General features: G+C 33.0%; 1 protein-coding gene across 1 annotated transcript in view; it reads right to left on the minus strand.

The window, feature by feature from the left end:
* LOC123691601 (protein O-mannosyl-transferase Tmtc3) overlaps window positions 1-24,729 on the minus strand; it is a 127,304-nt gene that overhangs the window by 1,887 nt on the left and 100,688 nt on the right. The window contains exons 3-10 of the mRNA XM_045636081.1: window positions 18,417-18,498; window positions 12,759-12,858; window positions 5,215-5,330; window positions 4,111-4,316; window positions 2,290-2,494; window positions 1,542-1,805; window positions 823-1,308; window positions 347-533 (exon numbers count right to left, since the gene is read on the minus strand). Coding sequence (XP_045492037.1) covers window positions 347-533; window positions 823-1,308; window positions 1,542-1,805; window positions 2,290-2,494; window positions 4,111-4,316; window positions 5,215-5,330; window positions 12,759-12,858; window positions 18,417-18,498 — 1,646 coding nt within the window. The remainder of the gene's footprint in view (window positions 1-346; window positions 534-822; window positions 1,309-1,541; window positions 1,806-2,289; window positions 2,495-4,110; window positions 4,317-5,214; window positions 5,331-12,758; window positions 12,859-18,416; window positions 18,499-24,729) is intronic.

Genomic DNA, 24,729 nt, shown 5'->3' on the forward strand with positions numbered 1-24,729 from the left:
AGGCCAGTGACATAGGCTACTCTGACCGTGGAACATGTCGTTCCCATGAGAATTTCTTTAGAATAATAGTGAAAAGTTAGTAAATAAAAATGCTTCGATTATTTTTTATGGAATTATCATTGGACACGTTTAATTTTTGCACCCAAAGATTCAGTATAAAATATTCCGTGGACTCGTTTGTTGCAAGAACAGATTCGAATAGATGGAAATGGAGTTTATTAAACTTTCCTCTAAAACTATCCTTGTTGAGCACAATATTTGTCAGCCCAAGTAAGGATAAAACATTTTGAAAATACGGAGAATAATTTGAGTTCAAAAACCAAGATATCCTCATTAAATGTCTTACCATCCTTATCAAGTAGTTTCAATAGTCTCTGCCTGGCCAAGTGCCGCAGGTCAGCGGCTCCCAATTCTTGCAGAAGTATCGCAGAGTTCAGTAACGCTTGCTCATGTTCTGGTTCCAGTTCCAGGGCTTTGTCTAGGTACGCTAGGGCTTGGGATGCCTTGCCTTGCTCTAAGAGCACTACGCCCAACTGTAATAGATAATGAAAAATTAGGAAAATGCCATTGATACAGGTAAAATCGAATTGAATCGAACTAATTGTGATGTGATGAAATTTTATCTTAATAATTGTTAACTAACTAGTAACTTTTTGTAATATTCGCTATACAACACGTTAACTTAAAAAAGTTTCATCATCAATTTTAAAAGAAATCTTGTCGCTTATTTCTTAAAGTCTTTAGTCTCTAGATCTGCAAGAGGAAAACATTGGAATTTGAACTTTAATGTCAATGCAATAAATACAAAAGAACAATACTCACATTATAATAAATATCCGGGTTCCCGCTATCATACAATAAAGCTCTCTCGTATACTTCCTGCGCCTCCTTAGTCCTATTCAACTTAATTAAAATATCCCCTCTATTTATGTAGGCCTGGGTGTAATCAGCCCGCATGCTGATCGCTTGTCTATATAACATATCCGCTTCTTCCAGTCTTGTGGCATTTTTGGATATTAAATTCGCCAAGTTCAGGAATACGTTCAAATGGTTTGGAGCTATTCTGGCTTGGTAGGATTCTCCTGGCTTCGCTTTTGGGAGGAGGGATTTGGCTTGAACGTAAGCGTCTTCCGCTTCTTGGTATCTTCCTAGATGATTGAATGTTCTGCCCACATTGATGTGAGCTCCGACGTCATCAGGTTGGACGTTGACGGCTGTTTTGAAGAATTCTAATGCTTCTCCGTAGCGACCGTCCGCTTCGAGCGCGTGGCCCACGTTGTTGTAAAGTTTTGCGTTGTTACGGTTTACCTAGAATGACAGAAAAAATTGTTTAAACTCCGTCTATTATAGACTCTACTATTCTATTTTTACTATTCATTTTCAGAAGTATAGATCTTTGTTTTGCTTGACCATAAAATTAAACTTAAGAAAAAAAAGGATAAACATTCTTAACATACAGGATTTTTTAAATATAATTATGTATCTACTTAAAAAAAAATAACTTGACTTCTGAGAAAAAATAGCAAGAAAATATTAATTACCTTAAGACCCGACGCAAAAATCGAGTATTCAGTCTTCCAATCCCAATTCCTGACATAAGTTTTGGCACTGAAAGCTAGCAGCAGGAATATAAGAGTAGATGCAGCAAGCTTGGCTCTCTTCTTGGCTAGAAGCCTCCATCCATGTGCCACGAGCAGGCACCAGCCCATTGAAGGCATGTATAATACTCTCTCTGCTACTACGAAACCTACTGGGAAGAATAGGTTGGATGCTGGCAAGAACGGTAGGACGAGTAAGGCTAGACCCTGGAAAGACGAAACAATGTAATGATATAGTATTTGTATAAGTTTTAGAATTTAAATAAACAGAAGTTCGTTAAACGAAACCTCATTTTTGGAAAAGCAAAGAAAATTACTGTAATTCGCCACGCTTATCTACAAAATGTATAAAGAAACGACCCATGAAAACGCATGTAGTATATATTCTTGGATATTTATAGATTATATAGATTATATATATTCATGGATGTGATTTTGATAACAATCAATGATGAATCACAATTAAATTTGCCGTAGGCACGTCACATAATTCTTAGAAAATATCATAATAATCTTAGTATTAACTTAGTTTAGAAGCCTAAATTACAGTTCAGGTTATATACCTGGAAATATACCTGGAAACCTGTTTAGAGGAAAGATAACTTCATAGCCTATAGGCTAAACATGCACGAATATACACTTAAGATCATTTGCTCTATTTTAAAACTAAAATCTATACAATATATCTTACCATAGACAGCGCAGATGATCTCGTCCTCAGCGCATGTATAGCTCCCGCTACCAGTGAGGTGGCCAGTGCTAAAGTGGCCAAGTTCCTCGGATCTCGCCAGGACCGTAACAGAGCAACTGTGCCCATGGTCCAGTCGCAGCAAAGAGCTTCTGGTAATGTTAGTAGCCAGGCATTTAGAGCTGGTAAGTAGGCGAAGGTTAGATGTCTGGAAGAAATGAATACAGGGTTATTTTATGGATAAATTGCTTAAGGAGTTGCTAAGGAAAAACCTGGGATCGATGAATTAGCAATGTTTTTTTTATGTTCTAGTGAGAGCGGTGTTATTTAATGAGATTTTTGGAAGAAAATGTTTACCTCATGTAAGAGCTGTGTTATCAAACGGGAAATTTTCGAAAATTTTTACTTGGCTCTAACCAATCAAAATATTTAAACACAAAATATATTTAAAAACACTGATCGTTGGTTTGTAGAATTATTTTCAGAGTACGTTTATGCGTAATTTCTTAACAAATAGCGCAAACATCTATTTCCATATAGACAAAACAATCCTAACACCTACACTCGAAAAGAAACACCATTATTTATTTAGGTACCTTTAAAAATAAACTTATTTATAATTAGCTACCGCTTTAATCTCGTACATTGTAACCGTCACAAAGGGTCAGTTCGCCCCAGTTACTAGTTCTAGTAAAAATTAATACCACTTGTAATGAATAGTCTTAACTTTTCAGCTCTTGAACAATCTAGACTTCAATTCACTGGCTATTGAAACAACCTCTGTATTTTTACGTGAAAACAAAAGTTAGAAATTTTATTTCAATGCTCTAAATGTTTAACGTTTTTTAGCGCATTTATGAGTTTGTAAGCTTGTATGTAAGTTAAAATTAGTGCTACTTCGTGTTTCCGGGTTTACGTGCATTTCAGTATTCAGCCTACGTATAACTTGAACAAGATTATTATTATAAATCCGTTGTGCCGTTTGTACGTGATATGTGAACAAATTAATAGACAGATTATTATAAAAAGTATTTGAAGTAAAATGAAATATGTATTTAGTGATAGAGAACTTTTCGACTGAGAGTATAATCACTACATAGTATAAAACAAGACGCTTTCTCTGTCCCTATGTCCCTTTGTATGCTTAATTCTTTAAAACTACGCAAAGGATTTTGATGCGATGTTTTTTAATAGATAGAGTGATTCAAGAGGAAGGTTTTAGTATATAATTTATTAGGTTTTAGACAAAGCGGGCGAAGCCGCGGGCGGGAAGCTAGTATAATGTAAGCCGTATATTTGATGTTGTTGTGAAGTCTTAAATATGGCTTACAATAATCTCCCTGGAGATCTGATCGGAGCGAGTTTCTTACATGTAAACATTGGAAAACATCAGTAGGTTTAAGGTAACATTATCGTGAACAATGAAAAGTGTACATTCAATTCGATTTGTTGTACACAGAAATATTATTTGAAAGTTACTTTTTTCCATCGTAGATTAAAAATAAAAATATGAATTATTAAAACACGCAATGGTATTAATTGTAATATGAAATGGTAATTATGTTAATGAAAATTCGTGATTTCATTTAAAATGAAAATGAAAATTCATCATTTTTACTGTAACAGATAGGCAGATACTAAGTACATATATTATAATTTACAACGCTATTAAAAATATGATCACAGCTAAGACATAAAAATTACGTAGTGGCAACCCTACTCCAAGTTTCTATTAGAAAACGAATTATGTACAATAACTGAACAGTTCTGAATTTATTACAAACAAAACACAATTTTTGTTTAATATTAGTTTGCGATGCTCACCTAGCCGGCGGAGGCGCTGCCCCAGCAGGGTTGTCAAACCTCGTAAACACGGGTAGTTGAGCGCCCATCACGTGCAGTCTGGCAGCGAGTAAGGCCAGGGTTGCACAACACACGGTGGTGACCCTGCGCGCCGCTTCGCCGCACGCACAGCCCCACCCGCCCTTACCCCAGATTTCCAGCCAGGAACGACCGGGAGTTAATCTCCGCTGAAAGAACATACAATAAATATATCGATATTTGCATACATTTAAAGATTTCGCACATCAATCCTGTTTATTTATTTGTTTTGTACACATGTATGAAAAAATAAGTAGTAACGATTTATTTCACTCTTTAAGAAACAGGGTCATTTATTATAATATTATGTTTATTGGGTTAGTTTTTGTGACGTGATGCTCACAATCGAAGAGTTATTATTTTTTGTATTAAACATATATTTTCATTATTTTTCTCAGACTCCCTCTATAAGTTTCGGAAAGCAATGCTTAACATTATGACTTAATTCTTTTTCAAATTCACATATTATAATTATTGTCAGTATGTCCGTAATATATAGGTTAAATGTAATAACTTTTTTTAATATTGCCTGCTGTAGTTAATCAGAACTCTTTAATGTTAAGAGCACACACATTTCATTTTTGTTTAATTTGTATTTTATGTAGATATCGCCTAATTTATTATTAATTTTTGTGAATGTAGTGTTCATCTGTAATAGTTGTGCATAATAATGTGTAAATCCTATTGTTACTATTTAACGAGAATGATACATATGTAACAACTGGTGATGAACCTTTTTAATAAATAAAAATAAATATATCTTCCTAATATATAAAAATCAATGCCACTTTTCGTTGTAATTCCATAACTCGAGAACGGCTGAACCGATTTCGATAATTCTTTTTTTATTATATTCCTTGAAGTACGAGGATGGTTCTTATGTAGAGAAAACGTTAATATGTACCACGGGCGAAGCCGGGGCGGACCGCTAGTTATGTATAATATACATGTACAATAGATATATGTTCAAGAACGTTTCATGATTTAATTGGTTATAATTACTATCAGAACTTTAAAAAAATAGTAAAATTTGTCAATATATTTTACCTTTTGGGCCACAAACAGTTCATATACAACGCACACTGCAGTAACAGTGATGCCTTGCTCCTTGCACAGCATCGCGACTCCCACGCACACCGTGCAAGCTGCTACGTACCGCCAATCTGAAATAAATCGATTGCTTTTGTAAAAAAAAAAGAATAAACGTTAAAATTTAGAAATAGTTGATTTAAATATACATTACACATACAGTTTCTTAATATTTGCTTATTCTATATCTAACATACAAACGTTAAGTTAGTTCGAGTCTGTACTATGTATCTACGCTAATTAGGAAGAATAAAATTGTATATTGACATTCAACGTCCTACGCAAAGGGAAGAAAGACTCTAAAATAACTTAAACATAATTATTTAATTAATGCATAAGAATATATTATCCTGTAGAGAGTGGGCTAATTGCGAGATTTACCTACGTAAGTACCATAAATATTTTGTCATAGTGCTTAACTGGTCTTGAGTTTGTTTTTATAAATTTGATTCGACTAAAGAAGGATTTATGAGCTTTGGATACCATTTCTATTTTCGCCTTTACAAGAACACCCATAACAATTGATTTAACTAAAGTTCAAAACTGGTTATTCGATATTACATGGCATTTGAAATTCGCTTGACATTTGTATGTAACACCCCGATAATGTCACAGTTAAATGTGTTCTCATTAATCATTTCAGTTTATTCGTACTAATTCAAGTCGCTTTTTCCCTTGAGCCGCGACTCAAAGTGGCATATTGAGTCAGAAAATAAAGAACTTAGTAGCACCTAGGCCGGCCTAGATTCAAATGAATAGAGAAAAACGTAGTCATTAAAACATTTGGAACAATGAGAGCAAAAACAATGAATTTTAATAAAAAAGCATAATTTTACTTTTACGAAAAGATCGAGAAAGCAATGAAGTCATCCTATTTTTGAAGTTATTTTACTAAGAAAGGGAATTGTTAAATTTAACTTAAAATTCTAGGGCCGAGAATTATGAAAAAGAATTTCTTTTGATACTATGTTATTTCGGAAAGTATTGTTTTATAGTATTGCTACTTTGTAACAATTATAAGTATCTATTGACTGTATCGATGGCCTGTTTGCTATTTTATGAAATATAAATGTTGTTTCATCAAATCAATATTTTCAACTTGGTATCGGAGTCCAATGAAATGGTAACTAGGCCACATCTGACTTATCGAACAACGGGATGTTTTAATAAAACTAGTTTTATACCGTTGGGGTTTGAAATTCAACATACGCAATAAAAATGATCACAGAATTTCCCCTGCGGATTGCGTTGAAATACTCGCTCTTTAATAAGGGGAGATAAAAAGTATGGGAACGCAGTTTTGTGTTGGGAAAACGTTTGTATTAAATTGTTTGGATTGGGTAGTTACTTGGTAGTTAGAACAAGATTTGATATAATCTTTATTGTTACATGAACATCATCGCTATCTGAAATACATTTAGGTCCAACATCGTAGATATAGGCACAAGTAAATCGAAAACTATCTTACATCATGTTATACCATAAAACTGTTCGAGCACCTTCTTACATAGCTGACAAAGAATCGAAAAATGTAGGCCAAAGTAGTTTCTTTGAACCTGCGAATAATTTGGTTCAAAGTTCTTAGAGATAGCGCTTATCACCCATTTAACCGCAGGTCATAGTAGCGATGTAGCCAAACGACACAAAACGGGCCTTAGCCTGTACTTTATTTAACGGTAAGCGGGCCACAGGGTGCATAAAATACAAGCACAGTATCGCCTTCCTTTGTGTGAATTTCATTAGGCGACGCAAAATAACAAATTACTTTAGTAAGTGTTTAATAAATTTTTAACGATTAGAAAGACTGACAAGTACTAAATAAAATATAAACCATAATACCCAGATGTTGCAGTTAAAAGTTTTTACTAGAAAAATTAAATTATGTATTTAAAAGCTAGCTGCTAAAATTATTTATTAATGTCTATTCGCATATATAAGTACTAAGTAGGTACTACATTTTAGTAAACACATTATTCAGGTGATAGAAACGGAAAAAATAAATTTCAGATCTAATCAGCACCATTTTAGGAAGTAGAACACCAATTATTCAGGTCTTTTGAACGAATTAAGACAGTAATCAGGGCCGGACCGTGAACTTGTGGGGCCCTGGGCTGAAACTACCCAGGGGCCTTTTTTGTGGAAATGTTCATATTTTCTTAATACTTACTTTCGCAATTTTTTTATTAATTTGATTTTAAATCGTTTTATTAGTTCAGGAGTCTCGCGGAAAAACAAAGTGACACGTAATTTTTTATACATAATATAAAGATAATAAAAAAATAAAAAAATAATGTTATTCATCCATACTAATATTATAAATGCGAAAGTAACTCTGTCTGTCTGTCTGTTACTCAATCACGCCTAAATTACTGAACCAATTTGCATGAAATTTGGTAAAGAGATATTTTGATACCCGAGAAAAGAAATAGGCTACCTTTTATTGCGAAATATGTACCACGGGCGAAGCCGGGGCGGACCACTAGTTTATTATAAATTAGCAAAATAATGTGACAGTTATGTTATTTAAATAATAATTTAGAAATTAACCTTTCTGCATTTTTGTGCTGCAAATTCTTATAATTGGTCATCACATTGCAAGTCTTTTGTTAGATCACAATTTATGGAAAGAAGTGATAAATTATTTAGCCGATCATTCGCCATTGTTGTCCATTTTTAACCGACTTCAAAAAAAGGAGGAGGTTATCAATTCGGCCGGTATATTTTTTTTTTTTTATGTATGTACACCGATTACTCCGAGGTTTCTGAACCGATTTACGTGATTCTTTTTTTGTTCGATGCGGGATGGTGTCGAAAATTTTTATTCGGATAGGCCCAGTAGTTTTTATTTTATGACCATTTTTGTCTGTAGGTATTTGTAAATTTTGCAAGTGCAAGTTTGAAGTCGGTTGTTTTTAACGCAGTTATCACTTGTCTACATATTATGACATCTTGGAAAAGGAGCGTTCTGCTTCACAGCTAGTGAAGTTAGGGAACACTTCAATAAGTTTATTTTCGTACATTATTACCCATAAAGTTAAAAGATATTACAATAATATTCATTGCTTTTTCCCAGGTTGGTTTGACTTTTATACACGTTTTAATTTTTATACCTCTAATATTTTAATGAAATCTCGAATTGTGTTAACGCTCCTAATCGTAGGTACTACTTACTAGATAACTAATAGGTAACAGAATCATTTATTCATACGAATAACGGAATACCTACGTGTAAACTTTAGCTTTCGGGTATTCACTTACACAATTTATTTCTACAATTCTACACGACTAAATAAAGTACCAAGTAAACAGTAAACATAATTTTTAGGTACCTACTTTAAATCAAATTCGAAAATTTATCGAAAGGTTAAGGAACTTATAATTGTTTTTATTTACCAAATAAAGCAAGAAATCTTATACTGATTATGAATTTCAATAAAATAAATAATTTTTACTCTAGCTATATACATTAACTTTTAAGTAATCACAGTCAGTTTGAAATTTCGATAACGACGACGTTACGTTAAGCAGCACGGCGAAAAGTCCCTTTTATGACAAATTTTTTTTTAAAATTTTTTTTTATACGGTGAATCGTTTTCGACATAAAAGGCGGAGACCGCGCGGTCACAGCATCACTTCAGGTCAACCGGTGCCTCCGGTCGAAAACGCGCCATATATAGTTGATGAACTATCGATAAATCAATGATGTAAATACATATTTGTCAATTTTTATTAACTACTAGCGATCCGCCCCGGCTTCGCCCGTGGTACATATTAACGTTTTCTCTACATAAGAATATAATAAAAAAAGAATTATCGAAATCGGTTCAGCCGTTCTCGAGTTATGCGCTTACCAACACATTTTTGGATTCATTTTTATATTATATTGAATCATTTTTTCCTCATAACCACTTTTTATTCAGTATTAATTTATTTAAAAACACTTAACTGCCCATGTACTTGTAGAATTGTTAATGAAAATATAGGAAATATATTTGAATTTTAAACTATACTATATTATGATGAAAAAAAAAACAAATAAATTATGAATTAATCTTTTTATTAAAGACTATCATTGAACACATTTATTTTTATTGAAAGTAAAAAAATGGAATAAAGGGTACAAAAACTACAATTTATAATTTTAATCCTAATTCCTCTTCATCGTCGTCTTCTGGCTGCTGGTAAATTTCAAACTGGTCTTCATCATCGTCTTCAACGACATTCGTCTCAAGTTCTTCCATGATTTCGGGATCAAAGGTTCCATCTTCGTTAATGTCGCTCTGATATAGTAGAGCATTGAGACAAGCTTGCCCATTACATTGGCCACAAGCTAAAGAGCATTGCAAGCCCGCTTTCCTGCATCCGCATTGCGAACCACAACCACTCTTGCAGTTGCAGAAAATTGTATTTAGCAAATCTTCTGGAGCAGGTAATAAAATTTTCATGATACACTCCAGAAAATCGTGTTGCATTGTCCAACCTGGGGTTCCAAATCATCTCCTAACCAAGTTTGAACTTATAATATACACGGTTGAAATGTCGATGAAGTGATGCTGTGACCGCGCGCTCTCCGCCCTCTATCTCGAAAACGGTTCACCGTATACAATTTTTTTTTTAAAAAATTTGTAGAGAATTTTATATTCTACAATATTGATAATAAATACAAATAGCAGAAAAGCCAAAAGAAATGAGATATTTCCAAAGAAAGCGCATACAACCGATTTTTGTGACCTTTGACCTTGAAATTTAATAGTTGCTTATACCCTACCATAATATGTAGATTTTGAGACAACTTTTGGGGTGTCAATATACAAGTATTTACAGACTTACAGCTGGGTATCTCTATTTACGAGATTATTACCTAATTTAACCTTACATGACTGGGCCATAACTCGTTCGGGCTCGTACATAAGAGTTAAAACACTTCTTAATAACCGAATAACGCATGTCGTTAAAAAATCACAAATGTTTATATGTATATAAATTTTTAATAGTAGTACGTTGATACTTGATAGTTATAATAAATCTGTATTAATAAAAAAAAATATTTGAATAAACGAGTACAAATAAATATTAATTTATCGAAAAAAAATGTCACTATCAATTATTATTAAGACGGAAATAACAAGTTTTTTCGAAACGGTTTGGTAAAAAAACATGGCTTTAAAATAAGCCTATTTATATAGCCCTCAAAAAAGAGTAAAAAGTGCATTTTTGCAATTTTTACAAGTTAGCAAAAGTTATTGAAGTAGGTATGCGATTTTCATCAATTTTTTTTTCGAAAACCGACTACAGATTTTTTTTTCAAATTATCACCCATTGTTTTTATTGGGGTATGGGGGCCCTTTTAACCTCGGGGCCCTGGGCTGCAGCCCATAAAGCCCATGGGTAGATCCGGCCCTGACAGTAATTAAAGAACTTTATAGAGGTAAAGAAACCTGATACACAGCGGTAGAAACCATGTCGAGTGCGTCATTTAATAAAAAGTGGACATCGTATAAAGCCTAGCTCATTAGGAGATGCAAGTAGTTTCTTTTAATGAAAAAAGAAACAAGGATACCTAATTGGATAGATACGTAATGCTCACGACATCTTTAAGCCGGTGGTATACGAATGAAAAAAAAATGTCATAATGTGCAGAGTATAGTAATGTAGAGTCATATACAAGAACACTACAGCAATCACACCTAATATACTAGAAGAATATGAATTTAAATTATAATTTTGTTCTAAAATATAGATGTAAGAATATAAATATCGAGATCATTAATACTATTGTATTGTTACGATGTAAATAATATGATTTTGTAATACAGTTGAGTTCAGAACGAAGCTCATTCACGCGGTACAAATTAGTTATTTTCGCTGCAAACTATTAAAATATATCACGTACACTGTTTCTCTTTATGCAGTATAAATATTAATATGCGGTAATACAAGTTTGGCAAAGTTACTTGTCGTTTTCTACGAGATAAGCAACATAATATGCTATATACTATATACATATTATATAGTTTCTTGTCGAGTTTTCAGTGGGATCATATTATATACTCTAAGCTTTTAGTACGAGCCATTTTGATAATGAATAAATAGTGCGAATGATCCTGTATGAAGACACTTTTGCGCTTAAAGACTTGGTGATGGTGTAAGTGAATATTTAATATAGGATTAATAAGAAAAACTTATCTGAGAAAGAAATATTCTAAGTACTATGTATTTAGGGTTGCTAAGGAAAATTTATAAAGGCTCTTCTTTATACAGATAGTGTATGAAGAATGTACTCACTCAAAGACTCAAAAGACTTTTCGCAAATTGATAGAGATATTTTTTGGCAAAAATAACTTTAGGTACTCGCTGTTGATTAGTGGCCTGGTATTAATCTTCATAATTTTCAGCTTAAGCATTTTTATTCACAATTAATGGTTGTATTTTTTTTTAATGTTTAATAATATCTTATAAACTTATATTAAGTCATACTTTTCATTTTATTTTTCGTAAAAAACTATTATTTCATTCAAAAAACTATATTCTCAGCATGTTTAGCTCCGTTTGTAATAAATTATGAAGGTATTTGAACCCGTGAAGTTGATACAAAAAGAGGTTATATTTCAAGCCCCAAAACATTTGCACGTGTAAGCTTAATAAATTAACATGCCTATATAAGCTAGGGTTGCTCAGATTATGCTAATGTTTAAAATGTTATACACCCTCTCGACAAAACACATTATTAACACACTACAAAGATAAAAATATTCTTGTCTTGTCTTTTTTTAACTGATTTCATTTATTCAATTCTTACTTATTTGTACTATTTTAGTAGAAGGTAGTAGCTATTTTACAGATATTTTAGTATTTTCTTTTCTATCTGAATAGATAGTTTCACTCGAAGTGGTAAACAAACATTCACGCCGCAAACTTTCGCATTTATATGAGTAGTGTATTTTGAAATTACATTATCTGGCAACCCTGGTTCAAGCGCCCTTGCCAGTCGCAGAATTTCGTAAGTTTGCTGCTACTCCACAATCTAGAACTGAATTATTTTCCGAGCACTACCGAGCGAAGTTCCGACATTCATTCATATGTACTCTGGATATGTTTAATTCATACATGAGTTATTTGACGTTTCTTATAAGATTTACCTACTTGTTTCAACGGATTTTTGCGGTGCTTGCAAAAGAATGGATGTGCTAGTGGTAGTGTTATGATTCGTTTTATAAACTTGCTTTTAGAGTAGAAAATTATCATAAGAATAACACGGTTTATTTTACTTTAGTAACTATTTAGATTATAAGCATGATCACAACCTACTTGCAGGTAGAAACTATTTAATTAATATGTCACCCTTACCACGAAATAGTTTCTCATGAATATGCAATATGGAGGACCACCTTTGAATCCAGTGGATTCAGATCTTTGTTTAAAAAATTACAAAAGTGCGATTTATTCCTTAAACAGTTTCACATGTAATAAAAGCCTAGTAATGTAATATTTGTACACTTTACCTGTATACCGTCGTCTGCTGGCAGCCCGCGCATAGCACAGGAGCGCGCCTAAGAAAAACACCGACGACAACATTTCAGCTCGCCCTACCACACCCGTCACCTGGACAAATAGAAAAAAAAAATCTTTATAAATAAAATTTACACAGAAAAAACATAATTGTATTTAATCAAGTATATCAATGTCTATTCGTTTTGCAGATATAATATGATATTGTATTTATTTGTTGAGTTATGTAAATGTTTCAATTTGTCAAATATATTGAAGATATTTTTATCATCAAGGTACACTTGACATGCAAATTGAATTGCTTTTGAGTTGAAATGATGAGTAATTGTTTTTGTAGAGGAATATTATTTTATTTGTAGAATACGAATAGAATTACGTTATTACAAGACGTAGAAATTCTTGTCTGTCTCGTATAAAATAGTACTTTAATACGAGACAGACAACAAAATAACTTATTCCTAGAATTCGTTATTTTGTTTGAGACTAGAAAATGTTGTCGTAATTTCCCACTTCGATTAAATACGAGTACCTAATGCTATAGTTAAATTATTGTAAAAATGTATAGTTTCCATTATTGTTGCATTAATACGCAATGAATGTGTCACAGGTGAAATTTGGTGGTTATTATAATATCACAAACCACATAAATATATCACGATGTTAAAATATCGCTATTTAAATACAATTGTCAATTTATTATTAATTATATGGTTTTTTAATGAACTACGTATAACGTGACTGTGGTGAAGCGCTGACCGCAATTGTTATGGTGTCAGATGCATTTTATTTGTGTTGTTTTGAATTGAAGGGCTCATATAGATTAGGTAGTTACTGTATTGTTTTTATATTATAGATATGGACAAACTGTAGGTGATTTAGAGACGTTGAAGTATTATTTTCTTTACACTAAAGTCTATGCTATCGCCTTATCATAAACAAATGACAATACGTATGAGGAATTCGTAAGCTTAGGTATAGGTGTATATCTCTAGCCATACATGTTTGCTGAAGAGAACTTAACATTGATGTTGATATATAAGAATATTTGTTCCATGTTAATGGTCTAAGATCCGAATATAAGTCGACCTGCAACGGCGTGATAATAGAATGAGACCAATTTTATAATAAATTAAGTGTATTAAAAAATGTATTAAAAATGGGTTGACTGGGAAAATCCTGGACAGGATATGATCACAGTTAAATAATCCAGAGCATAACAAAGCACCATAGTTTTAATGATGTAAATTAACGGTCCTTGAATAAAAGTTAAAAGGATATTCTAAGAATAAGCGTAAATAAAAAGCAAACTGCTAAGTTCCTTGTTATAGGAAATAATCGAGAAAATATTGAAAGCGCCGTTCAACTAAGAAAATAAAGGTGACCGCCATTTAATAGTAAGGCTGTGGTCCCTCTGTTAGCGACGGGATCGAAAAAGTGAAATGTAATTGAAACTGTTATGGGAAATATTAATTTTATATTATATAATGAAGCTTCGTTTATAGGAGCACCTTTGTACTGTCCGAGACTGTTTATATTTAGAACGAAGCATAATTATCAATGCTTAGACTTTAACGACAACGTCTTTGCCCTACCTTATTGAGATATTTTCCAAGTCCTTTATGTTATTAATTTTAAAATGGCTAGAAGTAAATAATGACTAAATATGCTCGTATATTATCTATGTATTTTATTATTACTTTGTTACGTTATGTTCGACCACAATGTATACGAATGGTGTAAATCAATTTAATTAATGCCACTCAGTTAATGAGATTAGCTTCAATTTGATGAAATAAATAACTTTGCTTTAATACTGTAAAACAGTTTTGATGTAGTTTTATGTAGATTACGTAGAATGCCTAAAAATAGGCGTAGATCGAGTTTTTCCATATTATATTGATATTGATGTTGTGCGACGTTCATCCTACATCGCTCAATTGAATTTTAGCGAACTATACTAACTATGTTATGTATAGAAATAATATTTTAAATATTTTACGGTTAGTATTAACATAATCTGTTGCTCTTTAGGCTACCAGTGAAATGTTGCACAAAAATAACTTTACAACTACAGTACGATACAAATTATTACACCCTATTAATATTCGTGTTGTAAAAAATAATTTGACTTATTTGAATCGACTGAACTAATCTATCTCTGATGCCTACAACACCGATAGAAGTTATTATTCGCTTGAAGCAAAATGCATTGAATATTCATGACGTGTATTAAATCCAACAAGTTCTGAGGTATCTTGAAAACATTAAGAGGTTTTCTTCGTAGATACATGTAATTTGAACGAACGTATACACTTTTTCTGTCTTTAAGTTAAACTTCGGGCAATAAAAAATCCTTTTCTAGACTATGAGCAAGAGTATCGACTTTTAAATCGCTATAAGAAAAGTAAAACTCTATAAGTGCAGCCACACAAAGGCTAGTAAGATAGCAAACATAGTTAGTGCCCGGAGTGGCGTCAGAAAGGCCCAGGCATGTCCCACGACTTCATTACAAACAGTTTTGTTGGAACAAGTTACACATTCGACGCCCGGAATTTACTCTTGTATTTGTATCTACAGAGGAAAACATCCCTCGATAAGATCGCTGTTTTTCTTAGCTTTTCATTAACTACCTTCAGTAAACACGGATATTTTCCCGCTTTTCGCAGTCAAAATAAAATGTACATGATTTACGAATTAGTGTTTGTATAGAGATGTTTTACGGCAACATTCAGCGAATTTTGTATGTAATCTAACTTCCACTTTGCATGTTGCCGTTCTAAATAATATTTGTACTTTATTTTCGAAAATAAAAACGAAATGGTACGATTTCATACGTTTTCAGTTTTATTTACATTTTTTAAATAAGGTATAAATTGAAAATGTGAATATATGTATTTATTTGTTTTATTTACTTCAAAAGCAGAGCAATGCTTTGACGTAACTTTTTAGATATGGATTTTGAAATGAAAATGATACATAATAATAAATATTATTTCGTTCTGTTGTTCATATAAAGTACGAGTATATTGATTGTTACAAGAACAATAAATACTGTATTATACATAGTTCTACAGTTTATAGAACATTTTCAAAGCGAGTATGTTTTTGTTTTGTTAACTTCCAATATATTCCTTGTTCAGTAGCAAACAAGCTGTGTGGGAGACTGGCCTTTGTTATTTTAACACTGTTCGGTAGAAACCTTTCATTTTGCTTTAAAACTATGTTTAAAAAAAGGTAAATCGTTGCCTTTAGAATAGATTTATTTTCACTATTCTAGGCTCTATGTTATGCATTCTAAAAAATCAGTAGGCAAGAAATTAATGAAGTAAAGTAAAATTATTTAAAATAAGTAATAACATGAGTAAACGCTAAAATACGACGTAATGTAATGTATAGTTCTCTGTTTCTGGTTTCTCTGAAAATCAAGAAAATACAACCGTAGAAGACAGAATTTCTTCTGTCTTCACTTCCAAGAAATGCATTCAATATTCCCCACTATTACCCCATAATTGGTAATTGCATTCATCAAATTACCACAAAGAACTAGCCATAACTAAAGTACCTACGCTAAATCAGTATTTCATTACACCAACTGGCCCCAAACGATCTAGAAAGAAATTCCAAGAACAGTACACTGTACATAATATAACATTAACCCACAATTGTACTGAATCTTCGCTAGTAAGAACCGGTTATAATTGAATATGGCTGGTGTTAAATCTACATGAAGCCAGGTAAAAGAGTGCTAACGAAGCTAGTTATGCGATTAGGTTTATCTCATTAAACGTGTCATTGGGCTTACCGACGAGATTTGTAGCGTTTCAAAGAGGATTAGAACTTAATTATTATCCTATTAAACGGCCAGAGGCATTTTGTATTCCTACAATATAGAAATATATTGAAAGCTTAGTATGTATAATATTGCAGATGGAGAAGTGTATTGAAAATATGAGTGTAGTAATATTAACAGAAATTTCGAAGGTAAACACATCTTGCATCTGCTATCTGCTAATATGTACTCGTATTACTGGCGTCTTGTTTAATTGTACGTTATACTTAAAATTGTGTATTTTGATTGGAAAGTTCTTGCTTTATTTTCTTTATAAAAGCTGTTTTGCTAGCGTAAACTGATAAAACGAAGATTGATGTTTAAACCAATTTACTTTTTATACGTGCTCTTCAGCTCATGTAAGAATTTTTGTTTCATTTTTAAGTCTGATATAATGATTTTCACCAGTCACTACACTTCTCTTTAAATGTACCATACGGAACGATACTCAAGTAAATAGTCCTGCAACTAACATTCGCCGAAAGTTCAATGTAATTGTTACTCACGCCCCAAAAAGCAATAGAAGCAAAGAGCATTCGGCCAACAATGTCTCTCTCGGCCTTAATTACTCCCGCTGTAAGTGGAAGACGTCAGCCCCTAATCGGCTAGATCCGTCATAAAAGGCCCAATTAATTAGAAATGTGGGTATCAATACCGGCTGGCACACTTCAAAGGATCTGGACAACATACAGTCGTTAATTACAGCGTAGATTACTGATCTGTCTCCGTCGTTTATAGAAATGGATTAGATGGGTTTCCTTACGGATGAGGCGGTTACAATTACATAAATGGTAAGCGAGCTGATATGAATTAAACATATCATTTCGTCCAATATTTGCGATTGGAACGGTAGATTTGCGTTTCTCGTCCTACTTTGCAAAGATAGTAGAGTCTGGAAATTAATTGGATACTAAGTGAATAATAAACTTACCTAGTTTTTCTGTACTTCAACAAATATACATATTACATACAAATTTTACTGATATTTTTTCCTAGATCAATCGAGCATTATCGTTCGTTACATAAATGAAAAAAATAACCATAGCAAAAACATTCAAATTTAGAATATCACAGATTACATCATGCGATAGAATTATGCGATTTTGCAAACGCCCGTGGGCTTTTTCAATACAGATAAAAAAAATAGGCAAAAGCGTATTTTTCAAAGATAAACAATGTTACCAGCCAGTTATAACGTGTCCGAGCTATTACTCAGTTTAAACAGTCATTGGCGGTGACAAACGATTCGCCAAAATGTAAATGACAATGTCGAACAAAATTGGAAGTGAGATAAAAACTCTCCCGGGAATGAGTGTGTTTTATTTGGATATTGTTAAGTGTAATTTCATCTACGTAAACAAATTAAATAGCTTTTGTTTGCAGTTATTGTTGTTTGGTCAAAGGCGAAGGGAAATAAGGACTTTTTCATCGTCATTTCATTCTTAGTATAGAACTGTATACGAAAGTCTTGACAATTATGAAAAAAAGAAAAACTACAAGAACACATAATTATGTGAAAATTTAAAAAAACAATACTTTATTAACCTTATTTAAAAGATAGCGAAATAGAAAACACAGATTTTATCAGCAATTTTGTAAACGTGCCAAACATTTTTGCTACACATTTTATAAATTATCTGTTGTCCCGCATATACATTTTTATAAGTGTATATTTTTTTAATCAGTTCAGCCGTTCGAAGTGGTGTAACTAACACGACATTCTTTTATTTCTATGTATGTATACGTATACTGTCATAGATGCTTACACAAGACGCCACAACTTGCGGCATAATATTATAGTTGTAGTAATAATTAAACTTACCGCTTCCGTGTGTATAGGGTGCACTGCGAACAAGATGGCTGCCACGAAACTTGCGAATTCTGGCAGGAACATCGCGCAAACTCTGGAACAAACGCGGCATTAGCTGAATTGGGTCATTGTTTTAGTAATATTGTTGCTTGTTTCAATTCTTTGATCTCTTTTTTTAGTGTGGTTGTTGGTGATTAAATTGATAAAATGTTGTTTATATTTTATATGACGATCAGTATCTTGTATTTTAGGGATAGACAATGTTTTAATATTGTATTGCACTTATTAACCGACTTCAAAAAAAGGAGGAGAAGAAGGAGGAGAAGAAGAGAAGAGAAGAATTTATATTTATTACATAAAGTATTTTGACAAATATTTTTTTTACTCAGACAACGCTTAAAAAATTAAAACAGGCGAGTTATGATAATGGTATGAAATAAACATTATGTTTATGTTTAGGAAAGGTCCAGTTCAGAATCCAGTTGTAATTTCATTTAAAACTAATACATAAGTTTAAAATATATATTTCAATTTCAAAACTGAAATACAACAAGAATATCTTATAAATTAAAGTAACATATGTCTACTATACATGCATAAGCTAAACAAGAAAACAGCCATTGTTTAGCTAAGCAATTAATGTAAACTGACATTAACCGCGACCAAAGGTCGAAGTACTCTACATGGATCGCAGCGGGCAGCCTAACATCACCTAACATTCTCCAGACATTCTAATAAAGACCTTTTACATTTGACTGCGCACAGGAATATGTCAGTGACATAGCAACTACGGCTAAAGGAGTGGTTAGGTCAAAGTCATTAGATTGTTAAGCCACTGCTCGGCCGGCGCTCTAATCTTACTACCTAAGCACCTTACAACACCTATGCAATATGCATATCCTACACCTATTTTATGGGTGTTCCTGTCGACCTGCACCTGTCCGTATTGATTGTTCGAACGGTATTTGTTGCTGGCCGTTTGAGATGTTACGGTGTCGTCAAATTGGATTTGTTTTTGATGGATAAATGGATTTTGCGTTTCATGATTGTTTGTGTGATTGATTGGGATTTTAGTGTTTGTTTTTAATGCAATTATTGTTTGTTGTGTCTGTTTAAGCATTCAATAGGATAAGTAGGTTGATATGGGCTAAACATGATGCTACTTTCATGTCATATCGTAGAATATCATTCAACCTAACGATTCTAACATTTATTTTGCTAATGGGCAGTCTTTTATAAGCATTGAAATAAGTCTGAAATTGTTGTTATAAAATCTCAAAATTGTTACTAAGTAAGTAAAATAATAATGCCCAGTGCTTCGAGTCTGTCTTAAATCAAAGCGAAAGATAAATCGGCATACATTTCTCCAGCAACCCGGACCACTTCATCCAATATATTTACGAATTCGGAGCCAAAAATCAGTGAACTTTAAATTCTCGGCTTGAATAATGCTCCCTCTACACATAAGCGGTACAGCATAATAATTAGAGCTCACTTACAAAGCGAACAACACATCCGGCAAAGCTTAAATTAAAATCTTTGTGACGTCACAGTTTAACATGACGTACTAGATACTCACTGGAATTTTAATACTAAATATGAAAAAACATTACATCATAATGATTATATATCTAGACAAATTTATAATGTATGTCTGTCCAGTGAAGTAGTACAATAAGTTATTAGAAACAAAGAAGGATAATCATTTAAGCTTTTCAATGATCAGTGCAAAGATTACATCTACTGTTTAGAATATCCAGCATAAAGACTAGAGTTTCAATATTAATCCCCCAATATAAAAAATAAATCCCTACAGAAATATTGCTTCCATTAAACAAAAGTCAGCCTTATGATATTTTTACATGAGTACCCAAGTAATGTTTGATAATTTAATTTGGGTTAGATCCCAACGTTTGATGCTTTAATATGGGTTTAATTAGGAAAATACAATATTGACGTAGACCCAAATCGTCCTTACACGCCTTTTTGTGTGTTATAATAAAACGGTTGAAAGGCAATTTGAAAGTTTTGCGGGTTTCCTCTTCACGATACCCGAGAGTGCTTTCATTCCGAATAAATACTTTTAATGTGCTTATTAGTTTTATATCTGACCCAGTTTTTAACTTTCAGCGGTCGAAATAGACTAAACTGAAGATTAACTCTGCCATTTAGGGATTGAGTTACGGATTTAGAAAATGAAAGGTTGCAGGTTTTCAAATGTTTTCTGTTTATTTAAGTTAGCGAAGTGGCTTTGTAATTAAACCATGATGAGTTATTAATAGAACTAGATTTATGATTGTACCGCCTCTTTGAAGACTCTTAATAGCCTTTATAGCTAGAATTTAACAAAGTTGTGTGTATCTTGTTTCTAATCGTTCGTGCAATGAAGTCTCCCTGATTCGAAGTACTGCCCAATACAATAGTGGTGCTACGGAGCGTCTGCAGACGTCCGCCCGCGACTCGCGCTAGGAGTCGAGTGACAATAATTGTGCAAGTTTGTACACATCGCGGCCACAGGTCTGAACACCAACTAATTGAGAGCGCACCGTCCAACTTCAGCCGGAATTAAGGCACTCGTTAGTGACTTTTTGTGTAACTGCCAGAATCTCTATCGGAGTTTGCGAAACATTTATACGTACTCGTAGTTTGTTTTCGACGGGCTTGTACGTAATGAGTTCCTCGATTGGATACGATCCTCGCTCGGTACGAAGGGATTTCAGCGAAAGTTTTCAAAACGTTCATTGTTTTTTTCGACGAACTTTGTTAATACGTCACTCGGGTACCTGCTTTTATTATACGATGAAAACCTATTAGGCGAGTAAATAACAGGGTTGGGACGAGGGCCTAAATGGATACTTTTTCTTATGTCGATAAACTTTTATTTATGTCGATAGTCAAATTCAGTTTCAGTTGAGTTGAAAATAATGGCCTTGGATTCGTAATTAATTTTTATAGATCTTATAAAAATAAAGAAGACAAAACTACAGTGGCCAGCTAATCCTATAAAAAATCAACCCTTAACAAAACATTCGAAATGATATGATGATAACACTACCAAAATCAGTTAGTTTAAAGATTAGACCACACATGGAATTTTTTAACAGAATTTTTTTAAACCTAGCCCCGCAATACCGCTACACAGCGCTTCTTAATTCCAACCAGTTTTGATACTTTAGCAATAATAATAGCAAGTTTTAAAATAACGTCAACAAAAACGATTGCAAGTTCGCAGAGCGCCTTGTTTGATACAATTACGTTAGAAAGTTGGTGGATTCTGTAGAGTAAGAACTTAAAAGTGGTTAAAGTTAAATTTTTGCACGTGAATAACGCGGGACAGAAGTTGCCTGTCTAGCGTTTTGATAAATAATATTTTACAAATGTTACCTACTGCTATTCTGTTTTTTTTTCTAAAATTTTTACTCAATCTTAAAATAGATTAACTTGTATTTATTATAAGTAGGTACGTGAAATGATTTGAATTTATAGACGACAGAATATATATTTTTAAAATAGGTAGTTATAATTACCTTTAGGTAGTATATCACAGCCCACAGGACTCTATATAAACATACTATATCTGCATTGCCATATAAAAGGCAAATGACGATATTATTATGAATTCATATTAATATTCCCAATATAGACTCTGGTATGTACGTGAGATATGCACAATATTTATTGGTGTATTATATTTGTCATGTGTAACGAAGTATGCTTGGTATGTTCCTCTTTGAACCTTAGTATTCTCCCGTCGCCATGGCAACCAGATATTGTGATTAATGGGGAGAAACGGTACGCAGTGTATTCGCTTTGTGCCAGTCAAATAAAAGGAATTCAAGTACGCACTTGAGTAAGAAGTACATCACTTGAGATGAAAGAAAATATAGGATATCGTTATCACTTGATTTTAAGGTTAAGATACGATGGATATATATTAATTAGAAGATTTTATTTTCTTTTCTTTTGTATTGTTTAGAACAAAAGGCATTTATATCATGAATAATTATATATGTATATAGCTGTGCCCTGCCGTTTCACTCAAGGACAAAGCCAAGGACTATTTTATTTATTCATTATTTTTAGGCAAATTTTAGTATTTTTTCCACAATTTTCATTTTAAATTTCATCTAAAACGGTGCTGTGGTTTAGCCCAACATAGAGATAGACTGACGTACAAACTTTTGCATTTATTATACTTTTGCATATTATATTAGTACTAGATTTCCGCTCGCGGCTTCGCCCGCGTTTTCAAAGGAAAACCCGCATAGTTCCCGTTCCCGTGCGATTTCCGGGATAAAAACTATCCTATGTGTTAATCCAAGTTACCCTCTCTAAGTGTGCTAAATTTCATTGTAATCGGTTCAGTAGTTTTTACGTGAAAGAGTAACAAACATCCATACATCCATACTTACAAACTTTCGCCTTTATAATATACCTATATATTAGAATATTAGATATTAGATATTGAATATTGATGGATTACAAAGCTTTTCATGTGAAAGTTAAGTAATGTTAAATTGTGAATTTTATAGCAACGTGGCTCGTTGGTTACATGAATTCGTAGCTTATGAGCTTAAAAGGGATTCACTTTAAAGTTATTCTTTTTATATTACAGAATAAATTAATAGCAAACTGGTTTCAGTTCAGTAAACTTTCACATAAGAGTAAATATTTAAAATTTAAAACATACTTTTCATTATACACTTATAACATTTAAAATATATAATAATAATAATAATAAAATATATAATAAAATATATAATATAATAAATAAAATATATAATAATATATTATAAGAGCAGTGGTGGCTCAGTGGTGAGACCTCGGACTTCGAATCGATAAGTCCGTGGTTCGAGACCAGGCGAGCGCGCAGGAAATAAATTGATTTTTCAATTTATCTGCGCATGTTGTAACATCACCACTGCTCGAACGGTGAAGGAAAACATCGTGAGGAAACCGACATGTCGAAGAATTAAAAAGTTCGACGACATGTGTTATCCGCCAACCCGCACTTCGCCAGCGTGGTGGATTATGGCCTGTACCCTCATAGGAGGCCCGTGTCCCAGCAGTGGGAACGTATATGGGCTGATGATGATGATGATGAACATTTAAAATCCATACTAATATTATAAATGCGAAAGTAACTCTGTCTGTCTGTCTGTTACTCAATCACGCCTAAACTACTGAACCAATTTTCATGAAATTTGGTTTAGAGATATTTTGATACCCCAGAAAGGACCCCCCTACTTTTTATCCCGGGAAAATGACGCAATCCCGGAAATGCCACGGGAACGGGAACTATACGGGTTTTTCTTTGACTGCGCGGGCGAAGCCGCGGGCGGAAACCTAGTATAATATACAGGGTGTAATCGTTAAGTGTGCACAAGCGATTATTCCGTAACTATTGCAGATACCAAAAAACTTTAAACTGATATCGAAAGTACTTAACCTAATGAGTAAAATGGCCATAATAAATTTTTTAAAATAAAACGAGAAATATCCAAAAATGTGACATTAAACGCTCCCATACATTTTATTTCCCATACATTTTGTATTCATAGCAGATTTTCGAAGTGATGTCCTCATTGTGCAATACAATGAGGAGCTCTATTTACAGTTTCTAGATGAACTTCCCTTCAAATTTGCGAAGTAATTAAAGCAGAAAACCAAAAAAAGAAAGAAAAAGCTAAAATCTTTCATAATAAATGTACTAGGTTGATCCAAAAGTAATGTTAATTGGGTATTTCCTGTGCACATAAAAATATAAAATAAATGTTTTTTGCTTGCTCATGTATTCACTAAGTAATTACAAAAAAATCATATCAACAGGCCACGTTTCCAATTATTTACATTAATTTGAATGTGAGCCGTGCGTGCCAGAATGTTTCCCGACGAAAAGAAGAAACAACGATTCGACATGTAGAGGGTAAATTTCTAAATTTTTAATGATATCAGGATAATGTTTTGTGATCATGGACGTTACCCGAGTTCACCATGTTTATGCTGAAACCAAAAAAACAATCAATGTCCTGGATGCGAGCTTCCAAAGTGAAGATGAAGAAATTCAAAGTGAAAATCAGTAGGTTAGATTAAAGCGGTAGTTTTTTGGGACGCTGAAGGAATAATTATGGTGGAATATTTTAAAAAGGTAGCCACTTTATTGGGCTCTTACTAAACAGACCAAATTAAAAGATTGCGGTAGGTTAGTAAGGAAAAGAGACATGGCAAACTGCGGACCTGAACGCTGTTTCACCAAGACAACGTACCAGATCACAAAGCGTCAGTTGCGATGGCTGCCATTCAAAAATCGGCATTCCAAATGCTT

The sequence above is a fragment of the Colias croceus genome, chromosome 5 (genome assembly GCF_905220415.1).
Source record: "Colias croceus chromosome 5, ilColCroc2.1".
NCBI lineage: Eukaryota > Metazoa > Arthropoda > Insecta > Lepidoptera > Pieridae > Colias > Colias croceus.